The sequence below is a fragment of the Aegilops tauschii genome, chromosome 7 (genome assembly GCF_002575655.3).
Source record: "Aegilops tauschii subsp. strangulata cultivar AL8/78 chromosome 7, Aet v6.0, whole genome shotgun sequence".
NCBI lineage: Eukaryota > Viridiplantae > Streptophyta > Magnoliopsida > Poales > Poaceae > Aegilops > Aegilops tauschii.
This window is the reverse complement of record NC_053041.3, coordinates 613,273,371-613,293,587: the sequence shown is the minus strand read 5'-3', so window position 1 is coordinate 613,293,587 and position 20,217 is coordinate 613,273,371. Positions and strand designations below refer to the sequence as shown.

The 20,217-nt window shown below is 47.6% G+C and overlaps 2 protein-coding genes and 1 long non-coding RNA gene across 4 annotated transcripts; 2 read left to right on the top strand and 1 right to left on the bottom strand.

Annotated features, from left to right (window-relative positions):
* Nucleotides 1–252: 252 nt before the first annotated feature.
* LOC120969688 (uncharacterized) lies at nucleotides 253–1,186 on the top strand. The gene is made up of 2 exons (XR_005764039.3): nucleotides 253–648; nucleotides 873–1,186. It is a non-coding gene; the product is annotated as an uncharacterized lncRNA (long non-coding RNA).
* Nucleotides 1,187–7,589: 6,403 nt separating this feature from the next.
* Nucleotides 7,590–9,277, top strand: LOC109781588 (chaperone protein dnaJ 1, mitochondrial-like). 2 transcript variants are annotated; one of them, XM_073503112.1, is made up of 2 exons: nucleotides 7,590–8,200; nucleotides 8,979–9,277. In XM_073503112.1, the coding sequence occupies exons 1-2, from the start codon at nucleotides 7,887–7,889 to the stop codon at nucleotides 9,139–9,141; spliced, it is 477 nt and encodes a 158-aa protein (XP_073359213.1). In that variant the 5' UTR covers nucleotides 7,590–7,886; the 3' UTR covers nucleotides 9,142–9,277. The 2 variants fall into 2 exon arrangements, with proteins under 2 accessions (XP_073359213.1, XP_073359212.1); XM_073503111.1 differs by having other exon boundaries at nucleotides 7,596–8,211; nucleotides 9,005–9,277.
* A 1,110-nt stretch (nucleotides 9,278–10,387) lies between these two features.
* LOC109781587 (uncharacterized) lies at nucleotides 10,388–16,969 on the bottom strand. The gene is made up of 5 exons (XM_073504566.1): nucleotides 16,915–16,969; nucleotides 15,631–16,815; nucleotides 13,792–13,882; nucleotides 11,932–12,217; nucleotides 10,388–11,831 (listed from the first exon to the last, which is right to left on the bottom strand). The coding sequence occupies exons 2-5, from the start codon at nucleotides 16,806–16,808 to the stop codon at nucleotides 10,639–10,641; spliced, it is 2,748 nt and encodes a 915-aa protein (XP_073360667.1). The 5' UTR covers nucleotides 16,809–16,815; nucleotides 16,915–16,969; the 3' UTR covers nucleotides 10,388–10,638.
* Nucleotides 16,970–20,217: the final 3,248 nt, after the last annotated feature.

The window sequence follows — 20,217 nt, the reverse complement described above, 5'->3', positions numbered from 1 at the left end:
AGATCGATGGGTTGTTCCTTTGTTGAAAAAATCGGTGTGAGGTGGAACAAAAACCGGTGGGAGGTGTGATGAACGAGCGACTGACCTATGTACTGCCCGTTTAGGAGTAGAGATACGATTGAAGTAACTCCTACTATTAATTATTTGCATTTCAATTAAGTCTTTGACTATTAATGAATTGCATCAATGGCTCAATTTTACAATTGATTTGACTCGAAAAAATCCCTACTTAGATGTAGGTAATGGCTTGATTTTCCAATTGATTTTGGTGCTTCATTTCCAAATTATGTTTGTATTAATGACTGAGTACCGATGAAATCTGGTTGCATTAATGACTGAGTACCGATGAACTCTGTTTGCATTAATGACTCAGTACCGATGAAATCTGTTTGAATTAATGACCGAGAACCGATGAAATCTGTTTGTATTAATGACTGGGTAACGATGAATGACGTACGAACTCCCTCTTTAGGAGTAGAGATCTCCTATTTATATCAGTCATATGTTGATTGCCAGCAAAATATAGTCGAACAAATATTTCTCATCGAGAATCAAAACTGGGTTCCTGCGTATTGATGTATGCGAGGATGGACAAGTACACGATGTGCATGCTTGCACTACTCGTATGTTCTGCTACTATTGCTCAATGTAAGCACACCGGCTGATATTTCTCTTTCTTTACAACTCTTCTTGAATTTAGTCCACCGGTTATGAATGTGTTGTTCTTCTGCTTCTCTCTTTCGCAAAAGAAAAAAAGTTCTTTCGCTTTTCTAAGAAGTATGTACTATAGCTACTGAAGACTTGCTTTTTTGTGTCTTGACTAATCTGTTGAGAATAATGGCATAACAATTATACGTTTGTTATTTACATAGGCCGTACCATGGCCAAGACTCATAGCGAGAAGATCAATCTACCTGCCGGGCTATGCAAGCGTTTCAGTCCTTGCACCACTGCAGTTATTTGCTTCTGCTGTCTTGTAGATGAGCACTGCTACACAGCTTTGGATGAATGCAAGACTGCGTGTAAAAAATCCTCTTCTTCAGAAGACATTCAAGTGGCCACGACATCCCTTCCTCCTTTACCTTCTCCTTTTCCATCATAGACATAATGTTCTGCATTGCGCAATAAGACTTGATTAATATAAGCATAAGCTGATGATAATATATTTCGATGATTATAATTAGAATGGTCGTGACTAAAAGTAAAATTGGCATGTATAATATCGTTCTCGTGTTCATACAGCGAACAAAAGAGACAATCTGTTTCACAAAAGAAAAATAATACCATCTCTCTTTTTTGCGGGAAAAAATGTACGATCTCAGCAAGCAGGCCTAAGCAATTCTATATCTATATCTATATCTATTTTTTTTAGAATTATCTATATCTATATCTAATATTAAAGGATGGAGTGTTTCTCCACTTTTTTCGTTTATGGTGGGACCCGGCTGATTTTTTGTCCGCCATGGGACTTTGCCTTTTTTTTATCGTCAGGTAAAAGACATATTGATGGGCCTGCTCGAAATACCCGTACACGGCTCCATTGACCAGCTAAAAAATTGGTTCTATGCTGAGATTCGAACACAACACCTGCCCTTCACTACATAATGTTCTAGCCACTAAGCTATAGCTTCGTGGAATAACTTGATCCATACTTGCGATATAAAAAAATCAAAATAACTTGATCCATACGTGCACAGCTAGCACAAAGCTCTCCATAAACGATTCCCTTGGGCTGCTTCTACTGTTTGTAAGCTGGCTTGCTCTAGGACTCAATCTGACGTGATTGATCAAACCCATCGTAAATATTTTGATACAACAATTGCACTTCAGACTCAGAGCATCTACAACTGTGATTTTCATATCAGACCCCCTACACGTCCGCGGACGCGTCCGGACGCGTGAGGGGACAGTGACCGGTCACTCCTTATTTTGGTGCATCCGCACCCTTGTAACTCAAATCCGATCCCTGATGCGCCGCCGACGCGTCGCCCATCGCCAGGGCCTCGCGGGTTGTCACTCGCGCCACGCGGCCCGCGCCTCCGACTCGGGCGTCCTCGACTGGCCCAGCGTCGGCGAGGGCACAAGCACCAAACGGTGTCAGTGGACAGCGTACCTGGAGTTGGGTGGAGCGGGCGGTGCTACTGTCAATGTCGCGCGGCATACAGGAGGGCCCGGCAACGTCACCGGCACTGTGACGACGGGCGAAGGGGAGCCGCCGCCGCTACTACCGCCCCGATCTAGACGTGAGTGGCGCAAGCGATGCGGAGAGCGGTCACATCAACGTCGCTTTCGTCGCCGCTGGAGCCAGAGCTGCTGCGGTCATCCGTCATGGATCAGATATGGTGAGGAAGTGGTGAATTGAAAAGAGGAGTGGACGAAGAGAGTGGAGTGGACTTAGCGGATTGCTGTCTAGGATTTTCATCAGATGGGATGCTTGTGAGGTCGGGTGGGCCGGACTGACGTGGCGGAAGCGCCCGGGTGCACCCGGACCACCCTATATCCACCCAACATTTGGCTGGATATGAAGGACGCTGGACAGCCCGGGCATGTGACGCCAGTTTGAGGGGTCCGATTGGGTTGATTTTTCTTGTACCGTTTAGTGACCGGGTGGCCTGCCAGGGCGTTTGAGGGGTGTTTGAGGCACAGGATTGTAGATGCTCTCAGAAAATTCGTGCCGCAAGCCCACAGTCAGAAGTCACGAATTCATGAAGTGATGTAAAATAGTCTAAAGGTCATATGCCGAATTAAGGTGCGAAGCTGGTGTGCGTAGGCCAACACATAAGTATGGTTTATAAGTAAATCATTATTTTAATTATTGGGTTTTTCTTTGTCTGTGTACGAACTTGTGGTTTGCATGGTTCATTAGGGGGCGGATGCTACTCAAACATATGAATTTGTGGCGGTGGTAGTTGCACATCATAGTACTCATGATCTGACAGAGTTCTGCATTATGGCAGATTCCCACATAAACAGCAAAAAGAGACCATCAAACTCGCAAGCTCCCTTTATGGCATCAAGTACTCACGACTCTCCTCGACGAACACCATCTGACTTGTGAAAGTCGCTTCAACATCAGCTTTGTCCGGCGATCACGCGCACCCAATCTGCTCTGCTTGGTCTGCACTAAAACCTCCAGGAAGTACTATTTCCCATCAATTGAAAAGTTCCTGTGGAGGCATCACTCCATGACCGACGCAAGCATTCATTCAGTTAGTTGCACGGGAGTGACATCTCCGTGATATTAATGTATTCGCTTTGTCGAAAAATTAGTCACACTAGGTCTGCGTACGATTTGCCTCCTAGTGGTACGTGCACACCACGGACCAGCACAGCGAAACTGCGTGGGCAGTTCTTTCGTTTCGTCCGATACGGCAAAGCAATCGAGCCGGGGTTCACATTGACATCCAAGTCGGGCAGGCGGTTCCAATCGAGCCGCGGTTAGTAGAAGCGTGGAGGACCCGGCGATCAGTCGGGAACAGGGAGAATGCACCTCCCCTTGCCCGGCCGGTCGAGTCGCTGCCGTGTGGAAGCGCCGAGGGAGGGTCGTCGGAACAGTGTTATGTCTGTAGGGTGATCGATCGGAACCCCGCTAGCTCCTGCCCGTGCGTACGAAAAGTAAAAAATACTCCAGTGAAAGTGCACTCTGTTTTTAAAAAACGACACTACGTGCATGTTTCTAGAGACTGCGACGTTCCCGGCTGGACTCGTCTCCACCCAGCTGATTGCACAGGAATTCTTATCCCTAGCCATATAATCTAAACTGCAATAATACTCCCTTCTTTTCGGTTTATAGGACTCAATTTAAAAATCTCACCAACCAAGGTAGATGGCGAGTGGTGGAATATTTTTTGTAGTTTGCAAAAAATCTAATTAATACTCTTGTTTTTCTCAAAAAAATATGTTTATCAATGCATTGTAATGCGTGCATGCATAAAGTACATGCATTGGTCAATTTTCTCTTAATACTTGCATGCAATGATTTAATGCACCTTGGAATCTGAACATGTGATGAGGAACAACCAAATTGAGCCGTATAAAATAAAAAAAACTAAAATTTTGAGATAAGCTCTATAAACCGGAAAGGAGGGAGTATCTTGTACTCTCTCCGTACCCAAATATACCAAAAAAGATTTTCTCGCTTTGTATTACAAAGTAACTAACACCGATCACATGTCAATTGTTGGGGCGAGTAGCACAACAAGTCCAAAAAAAATAGAACAAAAAAGAAGAAACAAATGCCAATAACGCCAGCTCGACAAAGTGAGGATGACCCGCCCCCGCCGCGCCCTCCGGATTCGACCCACCACAGTACAAGGCTCCAATCCATCACGTACCAACCAGCACCTCCAAGAAGGAACGCGACACCGACAACACTACTTCCCGGACGTGTCCTAGGGTTTCCCCGGCACGCGGAAGGGAGTGGGGGATGGATACCAGCGACACCCTCCAGGAAGAAATGGCGGCACCCGCAGGTTTCACCACATTGGAGCCGGAAGAACCGGCAAGGATTGCTCCTGTACTCCAAACCCCACTGCCCAATCGAGCCGAAGCCAACTAGCCAACTCGCTGCCCACCAGCATGCGCCACCCATACCACCTCACTGTCGTCACCACCACGAGGCCAAGAGGACGGAGAAAGAAGCACCAGGCGAAGGGAGAAACAACACTGGAGCTGCGCGGGAGGGAACCATCCCCACCGCCGTTGTGCGGGAGACCCGTGACTCTGGCACCATCGCAATCACCATCCGGAAGCGACAGCAGGGCATACCAGGCCCACCCTGGCCCGGCCAGGCCCAGAACGAGCCCGCAAAATGCTGCAGCAGGTTGGCGCCAGCGCCGCCAACACCCGATCGCCCATCGCCACTCCCCCGCCTCCCGGAAGCCATGCCGTCGACCCTTCGCGCCGTCGGCCCGCCCACACCTAGACGGGGCCCAGATCTGGGTCGAGCGGGCCCCGCCAGATCACGCCGCCGCGCCACCCCGCTGCCAACGGCAGCGCTGCCGCCCAGCAAATCGCCCGCCACCACGACGAAGGGCCCCGCCGCCTAGGAGCACCCTGCAGCGCCGCGCCGCCCCGCGTCAGCGCGACACCGAGAGGGGAAAGGCCAAGGGCCGCCGCCAGCGCCGCCCAGGCCAGGCCCGGTGCCGGACGCCAATGACGGCGGTGGGGAGGGAGGAAAGGGGAAGGCTCGGGGAGGAGGCGCTGGGGGTGTGGCCGGTCGCCCACGGGCGTGACGCGGTCGCAGGAGAGAGGTCCGTACCCAAATATAAGACGTTTTGATAGGTTACTTTAGATTACCAAAACATCTTATATTTTTATATAGAGACAGTATTATGTTACAGAGGTAGTATTATACTAGAAATGATACCCCGCGTTGCCGTTGGAATTTGTTGCAATGATTTGATGAGTTCTTTTTTTTTTACCAACAAGGCCGTTGTTCAGTGGCGAAGCCACGTTGTAGCTGTGTAGTTTAGTGATTACACATGAATTTGGCATGCAGGAGAACCTCATGTATGTGTATACCACTGCTGATCAAACAAGTTGAAAAAATCGACTGCACCAGATCCATGTGACATCACAACGTATGGATGCTCGCCCCGCCACTGCCATTGTTGCATATAGATGAACGCAACATTGAGCATTTGAGCTTGTTACAGTTCGCTGGGCTTTTGTGGAGCAGACCAGATGACTATTTCGAGTAGTACTCCCTTCATTCCCTTATACAAGACCATTATGAAAAATACATTTTACATCTATACAAGGCCACTAACAGTAGTCGAGGAAAAAATTAATGATGTTTCCTCGTAGTAGCAACTTGTTTAATACTTGCATGTATTTAGTCATAATGACAATGTGTTACTTCCTTCTCATTTCTTCCTTGCATGCATGCGGGCGTATAATACGATCCTGGCTAACAAGAAGAAAAATTGGCTTGCAAAGTAGTCATTAAATTTTACCTTGGTACCTGTAATTTGAGTTTGTAGCCTTGTTTACGGAATGGAGGGAGTACTACCCTATTTACATCTCCACATATATCACGTAATAAACGGTACAATCACGATAAGTGGGAATACATCACCTAAATAGCAGTACCATAATGGGGCTGCGGTCAGGGAATTCCAATACACAACAATCAATTTAAAGTCAATGTTTTGTTAAGGAAACGGAGGGGAAATGTGTGTTTTTACCTCTTAACCTTTATTTCATAAATTGAAAATGTAGAGAAATAAGAAATTTGGAGCTTTCGTGAGATTTCGAGAAATAGAGGTGAGTGTGTTGAGTATGATGGAAAAAATCTTTTACAATGAAAGCACACAAACAATTTTCAATTTTGCGATGTTTTGTACCAGGTTGCGTGTTTTATCCGAGGCTGACGAATGTCGTGCAGGTCGAATTGTCTGAGCCTGCCATTAGCGTTGAGAATCACCTCATTTCCATTGGTGAACTGAAGGTGTATCTTTCTCCCGTGTCTCAACATATTGTGCCTTTTAGTTATCCGAACTTGATGTTACATCATTACGAACTCAAAGTTTAGCATACAAGCTCTTATGTTTATTATCTTACCAATATTTTCTTTCAAATGCTTTGTCGTCATTCAGATCTTGGATGCTACCGAACATATCTTGGATTTAGTATTTGTTAGTTTTTGTTGTAATACTGATCGGATGGTGGACAACTTTCTATATGGGCATGATAAATGTTCTTTAATCTTTTGTACTAGCCGTGTTGTTTGAGTGGTAAATTATTCTTCAAGTTTGTAAAGACATATTTATATATTCTGTATCCATTGCAGTGCATGGGTTCTTACCTACATATTAAATCTACATGCAATTGATGCCATGTTCGATCACAAAATTAAAGATTTGGATTAGTGTTTATTCAATGCATTTTCTTGTATTCTTCAGTATTAAGGCGCTGTTTTAATTCAATTTATTGGGGGACATGAAAAGAATTTCTCTCTCAGGGCACAATATCTTTTTTTTTGCAAGGACTCAGGGCGCAATCTCAACCATATGAAAGGATGTCACTCGGCATACGTGAGGAGTTGTACTACTCATTGCGTGAGGAGTTGTACTACTCATATGATGCGGCACGGGTGGGTTGATGTGTTAAAATGGAGAACGTGAACATGCGTGGTGCTTGAGCCATGGTTAGTCAGATAGTGCAATTTTTATAACCGCACGAGCATGTGTGCTAGTATTAAAAAAAACTATCATATATTTTCCAGTTTTTTCACAACTTTTTACTATAAAGTACTTCCTCTGTTCATAATATAGGATGTTGTTTGCAAACTAAAACAGCTTGCAAAAACGTATTATATTATTGGACAGAGTAGTATATATAGTATATAAACCAGAAACGGGTGTACCAGATACCGAGGGGGAACAAGGTATCTACTTATCCGGTTTGCAATATGTACTTTTGCAAAAAAAAAAAAAAAGGTACCCGGTCAATTGTTGAGTGCTGAAATTGTAGAACACATTTTTTTACATTACGTGAAAGCTTCCTCTGTTTTCCAGAAGGAAGGAATAGTCACGCTTGCGGCAACGGAGCGGATATGGACGCCGCGGTGTCCCCTCTCTCCGTATCGTCGAGTTTTTGTCTGTACCGAAACGTGCGAGCAATGGCAACGTGAGAAACAACGGCGAGCCTGCCCAAACGTGCCGCTCCTTCCGGCGAGCCCGAACCAACGGCAGCCGCCTCCTCCTCCCTATAGATTCCACGCGCCACTACGCGGCAGCCTCATCCATTCCAGCGAAACACCACGCGGTCAACACAACAAACGCATCCAGATCCGAGCTCCCAGAGCCTGCACCGTCAGAACTCGCCCAGAACTCCAGATCGACCTCGCGATTACGTTTCTTGCCACGCGTGCGCGCACATCCATGGCGGTTGCCGCCGGAGGAGGGGTGGTGCTGAGCCTGCGCGGCCCGTCGTCTTCGGCGTGGCCGGCGGTGGGGCGGCGGCGTAGGGCGTCGTCGTCAGCGGCGGTGAGGTGCGGGGCGACGCGGGAAAAGAGGCCGGCGGCGACCCCGGGCGTGGCTCTGGAGGAGGACCACTACCGGACGCTGCGGCTGGCGCCGGGGGCCACCAGGGGCGAGGTCAAGAAGGCCTTCCACCGCCTCGCACTGCAGTACCACCCGGACGTCGTGCGCCAAGAAAACAGCGACCGCGTGGACTTCCAGCGGATCAACGCGGCGTACCGGAGGGGTTTTTTTTTTTGAAATGGAGGAGGACCCCCGGCCTCTCCATTTGGAGGATGCATGCAGCCACTTTATTAATTATTCACACAAGACCTTACAAAGTCATACAACAGTAAGACTGAAGCCACCGACTAGGCAACAAAAGTGTCGCTACTCCTATCCAACTGATGAAGGGATGCTGATAGTCTGGGCCTAGTACCAAACAGACCTCGCAGCCAAGCCTAACATCTAAGATCTGAGGTCCCATCCAGGACGCCTGCCGGGTATGGGTCACCTACCAGTCCGGCGTACTCCTCAACCAGGACGTCTGCCGGGTCTGAGGCCGCCGCAGCCACCTGCCACCAATCCATCTTCAGAGCTGTACTGATGCATCTACCTTGCCCGGTCTAGCTGCCGTCGACGCCACCACGACGCCAGACCGCGTCACCCTCCTGCGCGAGTCCATTTCCGCGCATCGGACGCAGAGTCACCACAGCGCTATGCCGCCGAGATCCGCCGCCATCAATGAGTGAGATGCTGCACCGCTCCACCAAAGAATCCGTCCTCTGGTCCTGCATCCAGCCGCTGCTCAAAAAACGATGCCCCCATGAGGGAAAACGACGCCCAAAAGCACCGCCATCGTCCGATCCGGAAACTCCGGATCAAGGTTTTCACCCAGAGCAGCGCAAGCAAGTCGACAGAAGCTGCAAAGGCGATGTCTTCAACAAGATAACGACGCGAAAACGCCGCCATCGCTCGCCATGACCCGAGTCATAGCACGGTTTTCACCGGCAGCCCCGTCTCCCCACTATACCGGAGGGTGATGAGCAACATGCGGGGGGCGGAGGCGAGGCTCGAGTACTGGCGCCGCCGCTACGGCCTCGCCGACGAGGACCTCGACCGCTACCGCCGCTACCTCAACGACGACGGCGAGGACGACTGGTTCCCCGATCTCTGAAACGGCGCCCTACGCGATTCTTGTCATGGCGGAGGCAGTAGCACTGTAATTAACTAGATGATACCTCGCGCGTTGCTGCGGGATCGCTTTGTTGACTTTAAAAATAGCATAAAAACTAAAGAGATTTTTTACGGTACATCATACAACGAAATTGGAGGGGCAGTATTAAGTTAGATCCAATGGTTGATATAGATCGGCTTAGGATTTGGTCGAGGACAGCTTCTTAATTTCCCCGTGGGTACATCGGGTCCTGAAGGCCACGATTGATTCAGTTCCTGCAATCAATCAGCAGGAAAACGAAAATTAATCGATCGCCGTCGTACGGCCTCGATCGCCTCGCTCACGATTAACCCCAATTGCACCGCTGCATGTATGAACGCCTCAGCACGGCCCTCTCCTCCTGCTTCGCCGCCGCCCAGGCGGAAGGTCGACGAAGAGGACGACACCATCGACTGCTGCTATAGGTTTTTTTGTGGTCTCAGACCAAGCACCAGCTGGGCCGAGTGTGCCCTCGTCTCTCGCCGCTGCCAAAGCAAAATTCATGGGCACCAAAGGGGTGCGGCTCCGTAAAAGAATCCTCCAATGAGGATCCTGTTCTGGAACATAAGGGGTTTTAGGCAAACGAGACGCAGAATCCAGCTGAAAGAATATATATGTCCCAAGAAAATATTGATCGCATTGCGCTCCAAGAAACGATCAGGGCCGAATTCTCCTACTTTGATCTCAAATCAATTGACCCTCAAGAGAAATTCACGTGGCAATGGGTGCTAGCGACAAGCCATTTGGGTGGTTTACTTCTAATTGGTCCTTCAGCCGTTTCTTTCTCAGCGCTTCGTCCTCACTGTTGCCACGCAAGTGAGCCGCGCTAAGATTGCTTTAGTTACCACTCCAGTTATTATCGGTGGTGACTTCAACTGAAAACTGACACAACTCTCGGCCCGAACGGCCCGAACGGCTTTCCATGAATTCTGACTGTATGGTTCCAGACTTTGCAAAACCTTTCAAGCTCCGACCTTCCTCTCCCATGGGAGGCATCACCCAAGGAGAACATCAAGCACCCAGGAGAAGGTTATTGGCTACTGGATTAAGATTTCAGACCGACGCTATTACTGTAATCAGAAATAATTATTTCCCCTAAATCAAGATTCATAAAATGCCTTTACGAAAACATCAAGAAAAGGGAAGACACAAAGCAACAATATACAAGACAACTAACGGACAGAGAAATATATGCGGATGAAACAACTAGCTAGGAAACTTGAACATTACTGTAGCACCAATCAATTTGACGCCTACACCTGAATTTACAGACCTTCCATTCCATGAAGAGACGATCTGCCCATATGTCGCATTTTTCTGATTCAGCATATATGCAAATTACATGACGAGACAAAAGCAACACACACATCATAGAGGTAGCTGACAGGGAAGGCGCAAGGCAAAAGATTGTCACTGCAGGTCTAACTAAGGAACATGCATACCGTACACAGGGTGTTACTACCGCTGGTTTAAAGCAAGGTTGGCAATGAACTCCTTAAAAACCGAGGGATAAGTCGTATATACACGGTCCCAGCCATTAGTTGACATTACTGTTTGCAAGCACGAGGGAGACTGGACTTGGATAAACTTGAAGCACGCCTCCTTCAATCCCTGGCAGTGGTGCTGCTCGGCTAGAGCAAGAGTGGACATCACCGAGGTCACACCTATGTGTTCAGACAGCTGTTGCTCACAGATGAACTTGAGCCGTTGGAGATCATATCTGTCTGCTGCCACAAACAAGTGTTGCAAACATTGCAGCCTCATTTCATCTTGAACTGCCTCCGCTTCTTTTGCTTCTTCCATAACTACTGACATTTCATCCTCCCCCATCCTGTGCTCCTCTCTCAAAGGCAAGGGAAATACATCCGTGTAGATGAAGATAAGCAAAGCCCTGAACACTTTTGCTTCCATGTCTTTGATCTGTATGACGGTGGATGTAGTGGTGCCCTCCTTCATGGGGCCAAAGAGTTGTGCCATGAATACTTTAGACCTGGCTGCAAGCACACACCGGTGTGCAGCGAACCTCTCGCCACTGACCTCGAATGTCACATCAGCACCCACCTTGGTTTGCAAAAGATTGTTAAAATGGTGGTGTATGCCAGACAGGGTGCGACCGGCGTCCTCGGTTTTGGAATCCTGGCAAACAACCATGATGTCGCACCGGACGGTGAAACAACCACCCTTCAGATCCGATGATCGTTCGATGGCATCTCTTCTCATAAACCTGTCACAGCCCCACGAGGTAGCACTGCCGGAGAAGGTGCAAGTCTTGCTAGCTTCACAAATGTACATTGGATTCTGCTTCTCAACATGGTCGACGAGGCTAAAACTGAACTTGGCCTCCACGGCCAGGCCACGCTCGGCATCGTCGTTGTCGTAGACAAGGGCTACATAGAGGGAAACGTAGTCGGCGCAATCCGGGGTTAAGCCGTTAGGGTAGTACCGGATGTACCAATAGTGGCCTCCTACATTGAAAATACCAGTGGTGATGCTGTCGCCGGTGGATGACCCCTCCTGTGTACGCGGGTAGCCCCTGACCATGAGCAGGTGATACCCGCTGTCGGCGCCGGCGTGGACGGCCGATGTCTCGCAAGAGCACTCCTTGTCGCCGTCGACTACAGACACACCGGCGAACGACGACATGACGGAATCTGCTAGCCCATTGAGAGTAAATCTGCTCAGTCACCATTCACACTCCACAAATTTCAGACTCGGGATCGATGAGCTGAGGGGGGTGGGTGGGGGGCAAACCTGGTCCCGTCCGGCTGCCGCGAGCACCCCACGGAGCGGCCGCCGCACGTAGACGCCGCCGCTTCTCCCCGGAACAGAGGTTGCGGCGAGCTGAGGGGCTGGACCCGTCCGGCGGCAGCACGCACCGCACGGATCCGCTGCCGCACGAATACGACTCTCTACTTGCTGCGCCGCTCGCGCTGCCGGAAACGGAGTTCGCGCCGCCGCCGCCGCCGCCGGAAACAGAGAGTGTGCGCCGTCGGCTTGTTGCGTGCGTGCGTGCGTGCGTGCTACCTGGGCCTGCATAGGGTTAACAAACAACTCGCCACATGGTAATTGGGCCTCAAGGCCCCAACTGCAAAGCCCATCACGCTGAGTTTTGTGCGATGCAATAATACAATTAAGTCAAAAACAGTTAGCCATATTACATTAAAAAAATTGTTTATGGAATGGTAAACACAACGTAGCTGATCTTTTCTATCTCCAAAATAGAAATTTTCTAACGGCATCTATAGCCAGGTGCCTTAAACACCCCTCAAATGCCCGGGCGGATGAACCGGTCACTGACCAGTCAAAAAAAAAAAAAAACGACCTGGCAAACCATAGACGCCGGAATATGCAGGTCCTGGGCTGCCGGGGCCAGAGTAGCGCCGACAAAAGACCCCATGCGAGGTCTCAAACGCCCGCCGTGCCACTAGATCGACGTCGTCAAAAGCAGCCGCCGCTAGGAAACAACCAACTCGACCTCAACACCACCACCACGCCAAAGCCGTCGCTGCAACTCGGAGGGGGGTGGGTGGGTGGGTGGGGGCCAAACCTGGCCACGTCCGGCAGCCGCGAGCACCCCACGGAGTGGCCGCCGCACGAAGACACCGCCGCTTCTCCCCGAAACAGAGGCTGCGGCGAGCTGAGGGGCTGGACCCGTCTGGCGGATTCGCCGCCGCACTAAGACGCGCCGCTCGCTGGGCCGCTCGTGCTGCCTGAAAGGGAGTTCACGCCGCCGCCCCACTAGCTGCGCCGCCAACGCCGCCGGAAACAGAAAGTGGTGCGCCGTCAGCTTGTTTTTTTTTTTTTTGAGGCAATGCGCTGTCGGCTCACCACGTCATTGGGCCTCAAGGCCCCAACTGCAAAACCCATCGCGCTGAATTTTGTGCGATGCAATAATACAATTAAGTCAAAAACAATTAGCCATATTACATTAAAAAAATAGTGTTTATGGAATGGTAAACACAACTTGCCTGATCTTTTCTATCACCAAAACAGAAATTTTCTAACAACATCTACAGCCAGGTGCATTAAACACCCCTCAAACACCCGGGCGGACGAACCAGTCACTGACCAGTCAAAAAAAAATGACCTGGCAAACCATTAGCCATATTACATAGTATATCCCGTAATTGTTCATACCCTGATGAACAATATCTTTGAAGGTACTAATATTCAGTATTCAGATAAAACAGTGAACGTTCCATAATGTAAGAAGTTTTTTGACACTAGTGTAATGTCAATGGAGAGAGTAACAGGCAGCTCCAACAATTTCGTGGTCTTTCTAGCACGTATGAACAACTTCTACACTAGACAAGCAAAGATATCTTGTTGCTTGCATCTACAACTCTTCAATTTGGATGGATGGTCAGGCCATGTATTCGCAGATCCTCCTTGGTACAATCCATACACGTAATCCAAGCACCGACTGGTCACCGCCGCCATTCTTCACCTATACATACACACAGCCAATGCACCGGTTCAGTCATCCGAGTACCATAAAGTATCGACAAGTGAGCTTAAGTTGTCATGAAACATGGTCTTACCCAGATCAGAAGAGGAGAAGCAACCAACAGCATGACCAGGTACAAGCTCCCAAAAACGCCCTTGGCTTACCTCAGAGACATCTTCACAAGCACTACTAGTCTGGAGATTAATAGCCATGCGAAAGGTGCCCCAGGGTGCAATTTGCAGCAGGATGCTGCCACTGATTTTGAACAGAGACACAACAAGCATTAGCATGGGCAGCAAATGTCAGTTCAAATAATTAGGTGTGTGGGTAAAAACACAAAGACGCAAAGAAATTAAGATGCAACGGACACCAACTCGTATATGTTTGTATAATACTGAGCCTGACGGAACATGCAAACAGATAAGAGTGATGATTCATATGATTTCCTGCAAACTGACATTAAGAAACAACAATGTGTTCATTGATAAATGTTTTGATTCTAGTGTCCTGCAGTATGGGAAATAACATGTATAAACCTGGAATTTTTTTACAGGAGCAGCTAGGTGGGATCAATTAATTCAAACCTATGTTAATACCAGCATAGCTCCAAGTAAGCTGACGAAATGATATTTATTATATAAAGAAAAATTATATAATATGTATGTTGAAAATCTGGACCCATCCCACTGGAAACAATGAGTAGGTAAGTGCACATATCTGCATCAAGATACTTGGAAATTGCAAGAAACACCAAATTCCGATAAAAAACAACTGGAAAATGTATCAATGGGGCCATGATGGCAAGTCGGAAGATGTAATGAATACAATTAAAAAAATGTGGTTGTTCTGATTGCTTAGCTTTTTTCTTTTTTTTGCGGAATATTCTGATTGCTTAGCTGTTAGCACTACAAGCCTGGTAGTTGATCTCCAATGAGAACTTCTGTGGTCAAGCAATGCTCTAGGTAATAGCTCACACCAGTACACGTTTGCATGATAGTAATAAATAGGAACAGAAATTACATTCACTGCTTGTCCATTCATCATGTCCTAAAAAGGGTGAATGATTCATATTTTCTCGAAGATACCTCCCATTGATTATCCAATCAGCCGGTTTCCTTGCATACGTTGCACAGGCATTTTAATTTTTTGGCTTTTCAGGGGCGTCTACGATATATAAGGTGAAATGCATAAAGGCAGGAACCAACTCATCTGTGATGAAATGGGGGAAAATGTGGCAGCCAACACAGCAAGACTAGCTCAGACATCAACACCAGCATACCTCCAAATAGGTTGACCAAAAGCTATTTGTTACATAAAGAAAAAGTATAGCCCCTGTGGCCCTGTCTGTGCACTCAAAGCTTTCCCCAGCTTTTCTAAACTGACAGCAACCATCTGTGCTCCAAAATATACCAGGATGAAAGTAATATTTTCAGGTACAGAAAACAACTAAAGCATTGGACTTTGCAAAAACATTTAAAGCTCCCCCATTCACCCCCCATGGGAAGCGCCGCACAATGAAAACATCAAGCACCCAGGAGAAGGTTCCTGGGTACTCGATCAAGGTTTCACACTGACGCTGTGATTATAATAAGAAAAAATTGTTTCCCCTAAATTCAGGTTCATAAAATGCCTTTCCAAAACATCTACATTGTTCTTTTTGATAACCAAGGGTTAAACATAACAGGGAAGGCACAAAGCAACAGTATACAAGACAACTAATGCAGACAACTAAGGATAAAATGACGAGCTAGGAAGCTGCACATTACTGATATGCCGATAAATTTGACACTTACTCCTGAATTTACAAACCATCCATTTCATGAAAAGACAATTTGCCATATTTTAGGATTTCCCTGATTCAGCACATGGGCAAATTATATACATGATGAGACAAAAGCAATACACACAGATTACCATCTCTCTAGAGGATCCCACATATATACAAAAGAGTGTCAATTCAGGTCTAACTAAGGAACATGCATAACGTACCGTATGCAGGGTGTTACTTTCGCTGGTTCGAAGCAAACTTGAGAAAGAGCTCCTTCAAAACCGAGGGATAGGTCAAAACTACATGATCCCAGCCATTCGTTGCCATTACTGTTTGCAAGCACGAGGGGGACTGGACTTGGATAAACTTCAAGCACGCCTCCTTTAATCCCTTGCAGTGGTGCTGCTCGGCTAGAGCAAGAGCAGACATCACCGTGCTCACACCTATGTTCTCAGACAACTGCTTCTCACAGATGCACTTGAGCCGTTGGACATCATATCTGTCAGCCGCTACCAACAAGTCTTGAAGCCATTGCAGCAACATTTCATCCTCTGCTGCCTCCTTTTCTTGCCCATCTTCCATAACTTCTACCATTGCATCCTCCTCCATGCTGTCCTTCTCCATCACAGGGAATGAGTCTGTGTAGATAAAGCTAAGCAGTGCCTTGAACACTTTTGCTTCCATGTCTTTGATCTGTATGACGGGGGACGTCTCCTTCATGGGGCCAAATAGTTGTGCCATGAACACCATGGATCGGGCAGCGAGCACACACCGGTGTGCGGCGAAGGTCTCGCCGCTGACCTCGAATGTCACATCAGCACCCACCTTGGTTTGAAGGAGAGTGTTAAAATGCTGGTCTATGTCAGACAGGAGCACCTTGGTGTCATGGCCACCGGCATCCTCGGCTTTGGGGTCCTTGCGAATGACCATGACATCACACCGGATGGTGAAGCAATCACCCTTTAGGTCCGATGATCGCTCAAGGGCATCTCTTCTCACAAACTTGTCGGTGCCCCAGGAACAATGGCCGTCGGTGAATCTGTAAGTCTTACCAGCCGCACGAATGTACATTGGCGTCTGCTTCTCAACCTCGTCAACGAAGCTGAAACAAAACTTAGTCTCCAGGGGCTCTTTGAGACTGTTGTCGTAATTGGTAACAAAGAGAGAAATGAAGTCGCCGCAGTCCGGGTTTTCGCCGTTGGGGTAGTACTCGATGTACCAGCAATGGCCTCCTATGGTGAAAACATCGGAGGTGATGCTCTCGCCGGCGGACAACTCTTGTTTGGTACGCGAGTATCCCCGGACCACGAGCAGGTGGTACCCGCTGTCCGCGCCGCCGGCATCCACCACGGCCGACGCCTCGCAACAGCACTGCTCGCCGTCGATGATGGACACGCCGGTGAAGGACGACATGACGAGCCTGCCGATCCATTGAAAATGTATAGTTGCTCAGTCTGTCGGTCACCATTGAAACCCCAAGTTGAGTTGGGAGCTGCGATAGATGAGCTGAGGGGCGAACCTGGTCAGGCACCCCGCGGGGCCGCCGCCCGCTCCGACGTTTCTGCGGGGGGGGGGGGGGGGGGGGGGGGGGGGGGGGGGACGACAGACCTGGGCTTGCACCGGCGGCCGCACGGAGTCGCCGCTGCTTCTGCTTCACACGCCGCGGCCGCCCGCGGACCTGAGATTGCCTGGGCTTGCACCGGCGGGCGGCCGCCGCGGGGAAGCCGCTTGGGCTTGCGCCGGCGGGCGACCGTACGGAGTCGCCGCCGCGTCGCTCGCCGACGGAAAGCAGAGTTTGCGGCGCCGGCTGGCCGATGGGTGCGGCCTGGGCCTGCCACGTTGATTTAGGGTTTGTGAGTCCTCACGTTGATTGGGCTTTGTATGGCCCTCACAGCCCACGTTGCAAAGCCCATACATCGCTCACGGCACTGTTTGGGTTTGGGCAAAGCCTGAAAATCGAGCTGAATTTTGCATCAATATAATTCACTCTTTGCTAAAACAAATCAATATAATTCACTCAAAGCAATTCGAGTTTGTATTTACGGAACGGCTAACTTGACTGTAATTTTGTGAAGTCAGTCAAAATTATGCATTTACCGGAACCGGCATCTTCTGCGGGGATAAATTCAGTTCCTGATGGATAACTTCAGTAACGGAATGAGATTGTGATCATCATAGTACAGTACCGTGCAATGTGCTAAAAGCTTCAGCGAGCTTTGCCCTCCTTAATGAATTGCAATTAAACGGTGATATTGCGAAGCCAGTGATATCCGTAATCGGAGCAAGATTTGAAATTTCCATGTGAGGAGAACAAACGTATAATGTGCTAAAAGCTTCAGCAAGCTTTGCCCTCATCAATGTATTGTGATTTCACAATGATATCCGTAATCGCAGCAAGATTTGAAATTTCCATGCGCAAAAAAAATAAATATAAGAGCATCTATAGCCTGGCGCTTCAAACCTCTCTTCATACACACAGGGCCGGTCCTGAGATTTTCGGGGCCCGGGGCGAGACTAAAACCCGGGGCCCTTAATGTAGACATAATAGCGATAAAAATTAATCTGCATATGTATGAAATATTGCCAATAACACCTACATGCATCCAAAATCAGTATATATATCAAATAATTTACACATATTACCTAAAAATGTCCTAATCCATCATGTGCTGATGATCTCTGATTCGTGCTAATGGTAGACATGAAGATCTTATAGTTGAAGCAAAAAACTTTGTCAACCTTTGGAATAAACTCCTACTAATGCTAGACTTGAAGGTCTTACAATGGAAGCAAAAAGCTTTGTCGACATCTTTTGAATAAACTAGTCATTTTATCATGTTCCTCCCCATTTCTTAATTTCCTATGATAATGACCATATGAAAAACATCTTCCTGCATCATGTAGATGGTATGGCATTTTCTGTCCTCTCTCATAGACCCTTTCTCAAGTAAGATGTTTCTTGTATTTTTATCAAGATTATCCTAATTTTTTCATAAATATCAGTAGCATAAACTGGTTGTTCATGATCACTAGCTGACTGTACATATACATCCAATGAATTACCTACATACTCAGAGGTCAGAGCACCTTACGTTGTTATCGTTGCTGTTGGTGTCGATATTTTCTTGTCGCTGATCAAGTTCTTAATTGCCATTAGTTGGTTGCCCTTCCTCTATGGAATGCCAACTCTCTTAGAAAAAATTATGAATATTTCTACTCTGTGATTGTACTAATTCATCCACAACTTTCTTATGGATGACAGGATATATAAGACACAATGCTGAAAATAAATAAATAAATTGCATCAATTGACAATTGTTGAACAGTACCGATGTGTCGGCTATTCATCTAATAAACTAGGAACCTCAATATGAATAGAAGATATACCTCGGATGGTCGAATCGTTGACGGACGGAGAGCAAGGCAAGGCTTCGACGGCCCCATGGAGGCAGGGAATTGAAATCGGCGGTTGATCTGAATTAGTGAGGAAATTTTGTTTTAGAAGGAAAGGGCCGCTCAGAAATTGGGAATCGCTGCGTGAACTGCGTGCGAGATGGAAGAAGGGATCAATCTGTTCCTTTTTTATCGACATGCACGAACTAATCAAGGAAAGAATCGGAAAGGATCAATCAGTTCATTTTTTTAATGTGCACGTAGTAACTAGGAACGACCGAATCGATCGCTGGCTTCCTTCCTAGCGGCAAATATGTTGGACCATCGTGCGTACGATCCATCGTGCTGCCTGAGGCCCAGCCGTCTAGTCCACAGAATTTTTTTGATGACCGGAAATATGTTGGACCATAGCTAACATGTGTATACCTAGGGAGGGGCCCCTCGATCTTGGGGGGCCGGGGCGGCCGCCCCCCCCTGCCCCCCCTCAGGGCCGGCCCTGCTTCCACGGCAAGCAGCACAACAACATGTTTTTGTTTCCCCCGCCTCCATCTCTTCCATGGCAAGCATCACAATTTCTTTGTTTGAAAATTAAGCAGTCTGGTAGATTTGGAAAGAAAGGAACTGCAGATTTGGGAAGGAGGAACAGGGTACTTAACTTTTATACATCTGCATAAGGTGCATCCTAATTAAGCAGATTTGTTTTTCTGTTCTGAACAGGGTACTGAACTTGAGAAATTTACCTTTCTGTTATGATGAATTGCAGCGGCTATATTCCTCTTTGATAATAGTTGGGCTACTTGAAGCTGCATGCTAAATTTTTGTTGGTATCAACTTTATTATTAGCTTAGTGATGATTACAAGCATCACTTTTTTCAGTCAAAGGCATCTGAAATTTTTGCTGTCATTCTTTTACATATAAATAACATTGCTTTCTTTTTCACTTGATTTCATTGGTTGATTCATGTGTGTAGCAAAGAGCAATGCAACTGCGACAATAGGATTATGCAAAGCTTAAAACCAGTCCCTGAAAATTACTATGAGAAAGCAGTCAATATTTGGTGTGGACTGTTCAATCTACTATAGGTAATTTGGTCTTCTGTTGTGCACACCATCTATTTTGTTTGTTGTGACCCATCAAAGTGGTCTTATGCGTTGCCGTCTCGTGTAACTGAAGAAAATGAGCGAAGGAATTGGACAACGACTATGTAGGCACTAGGCAGAGCTGTTTTATACAATGCTTGATGTTACAGTTCTGGATGTTAATGATGTTCGATTGAGTGTGGTGGTCGTGTGGTTGAAGCTCACATGATGTAGTGTTTATGCACAACTGAAGTTGCACATTCAGTTCTACATATATCGAACAGCCTTCAAAACTTCTGAAAGCAAAGAGCTGGAGAACCATCCTCTAGACTCTCCTGTATCCCCACAG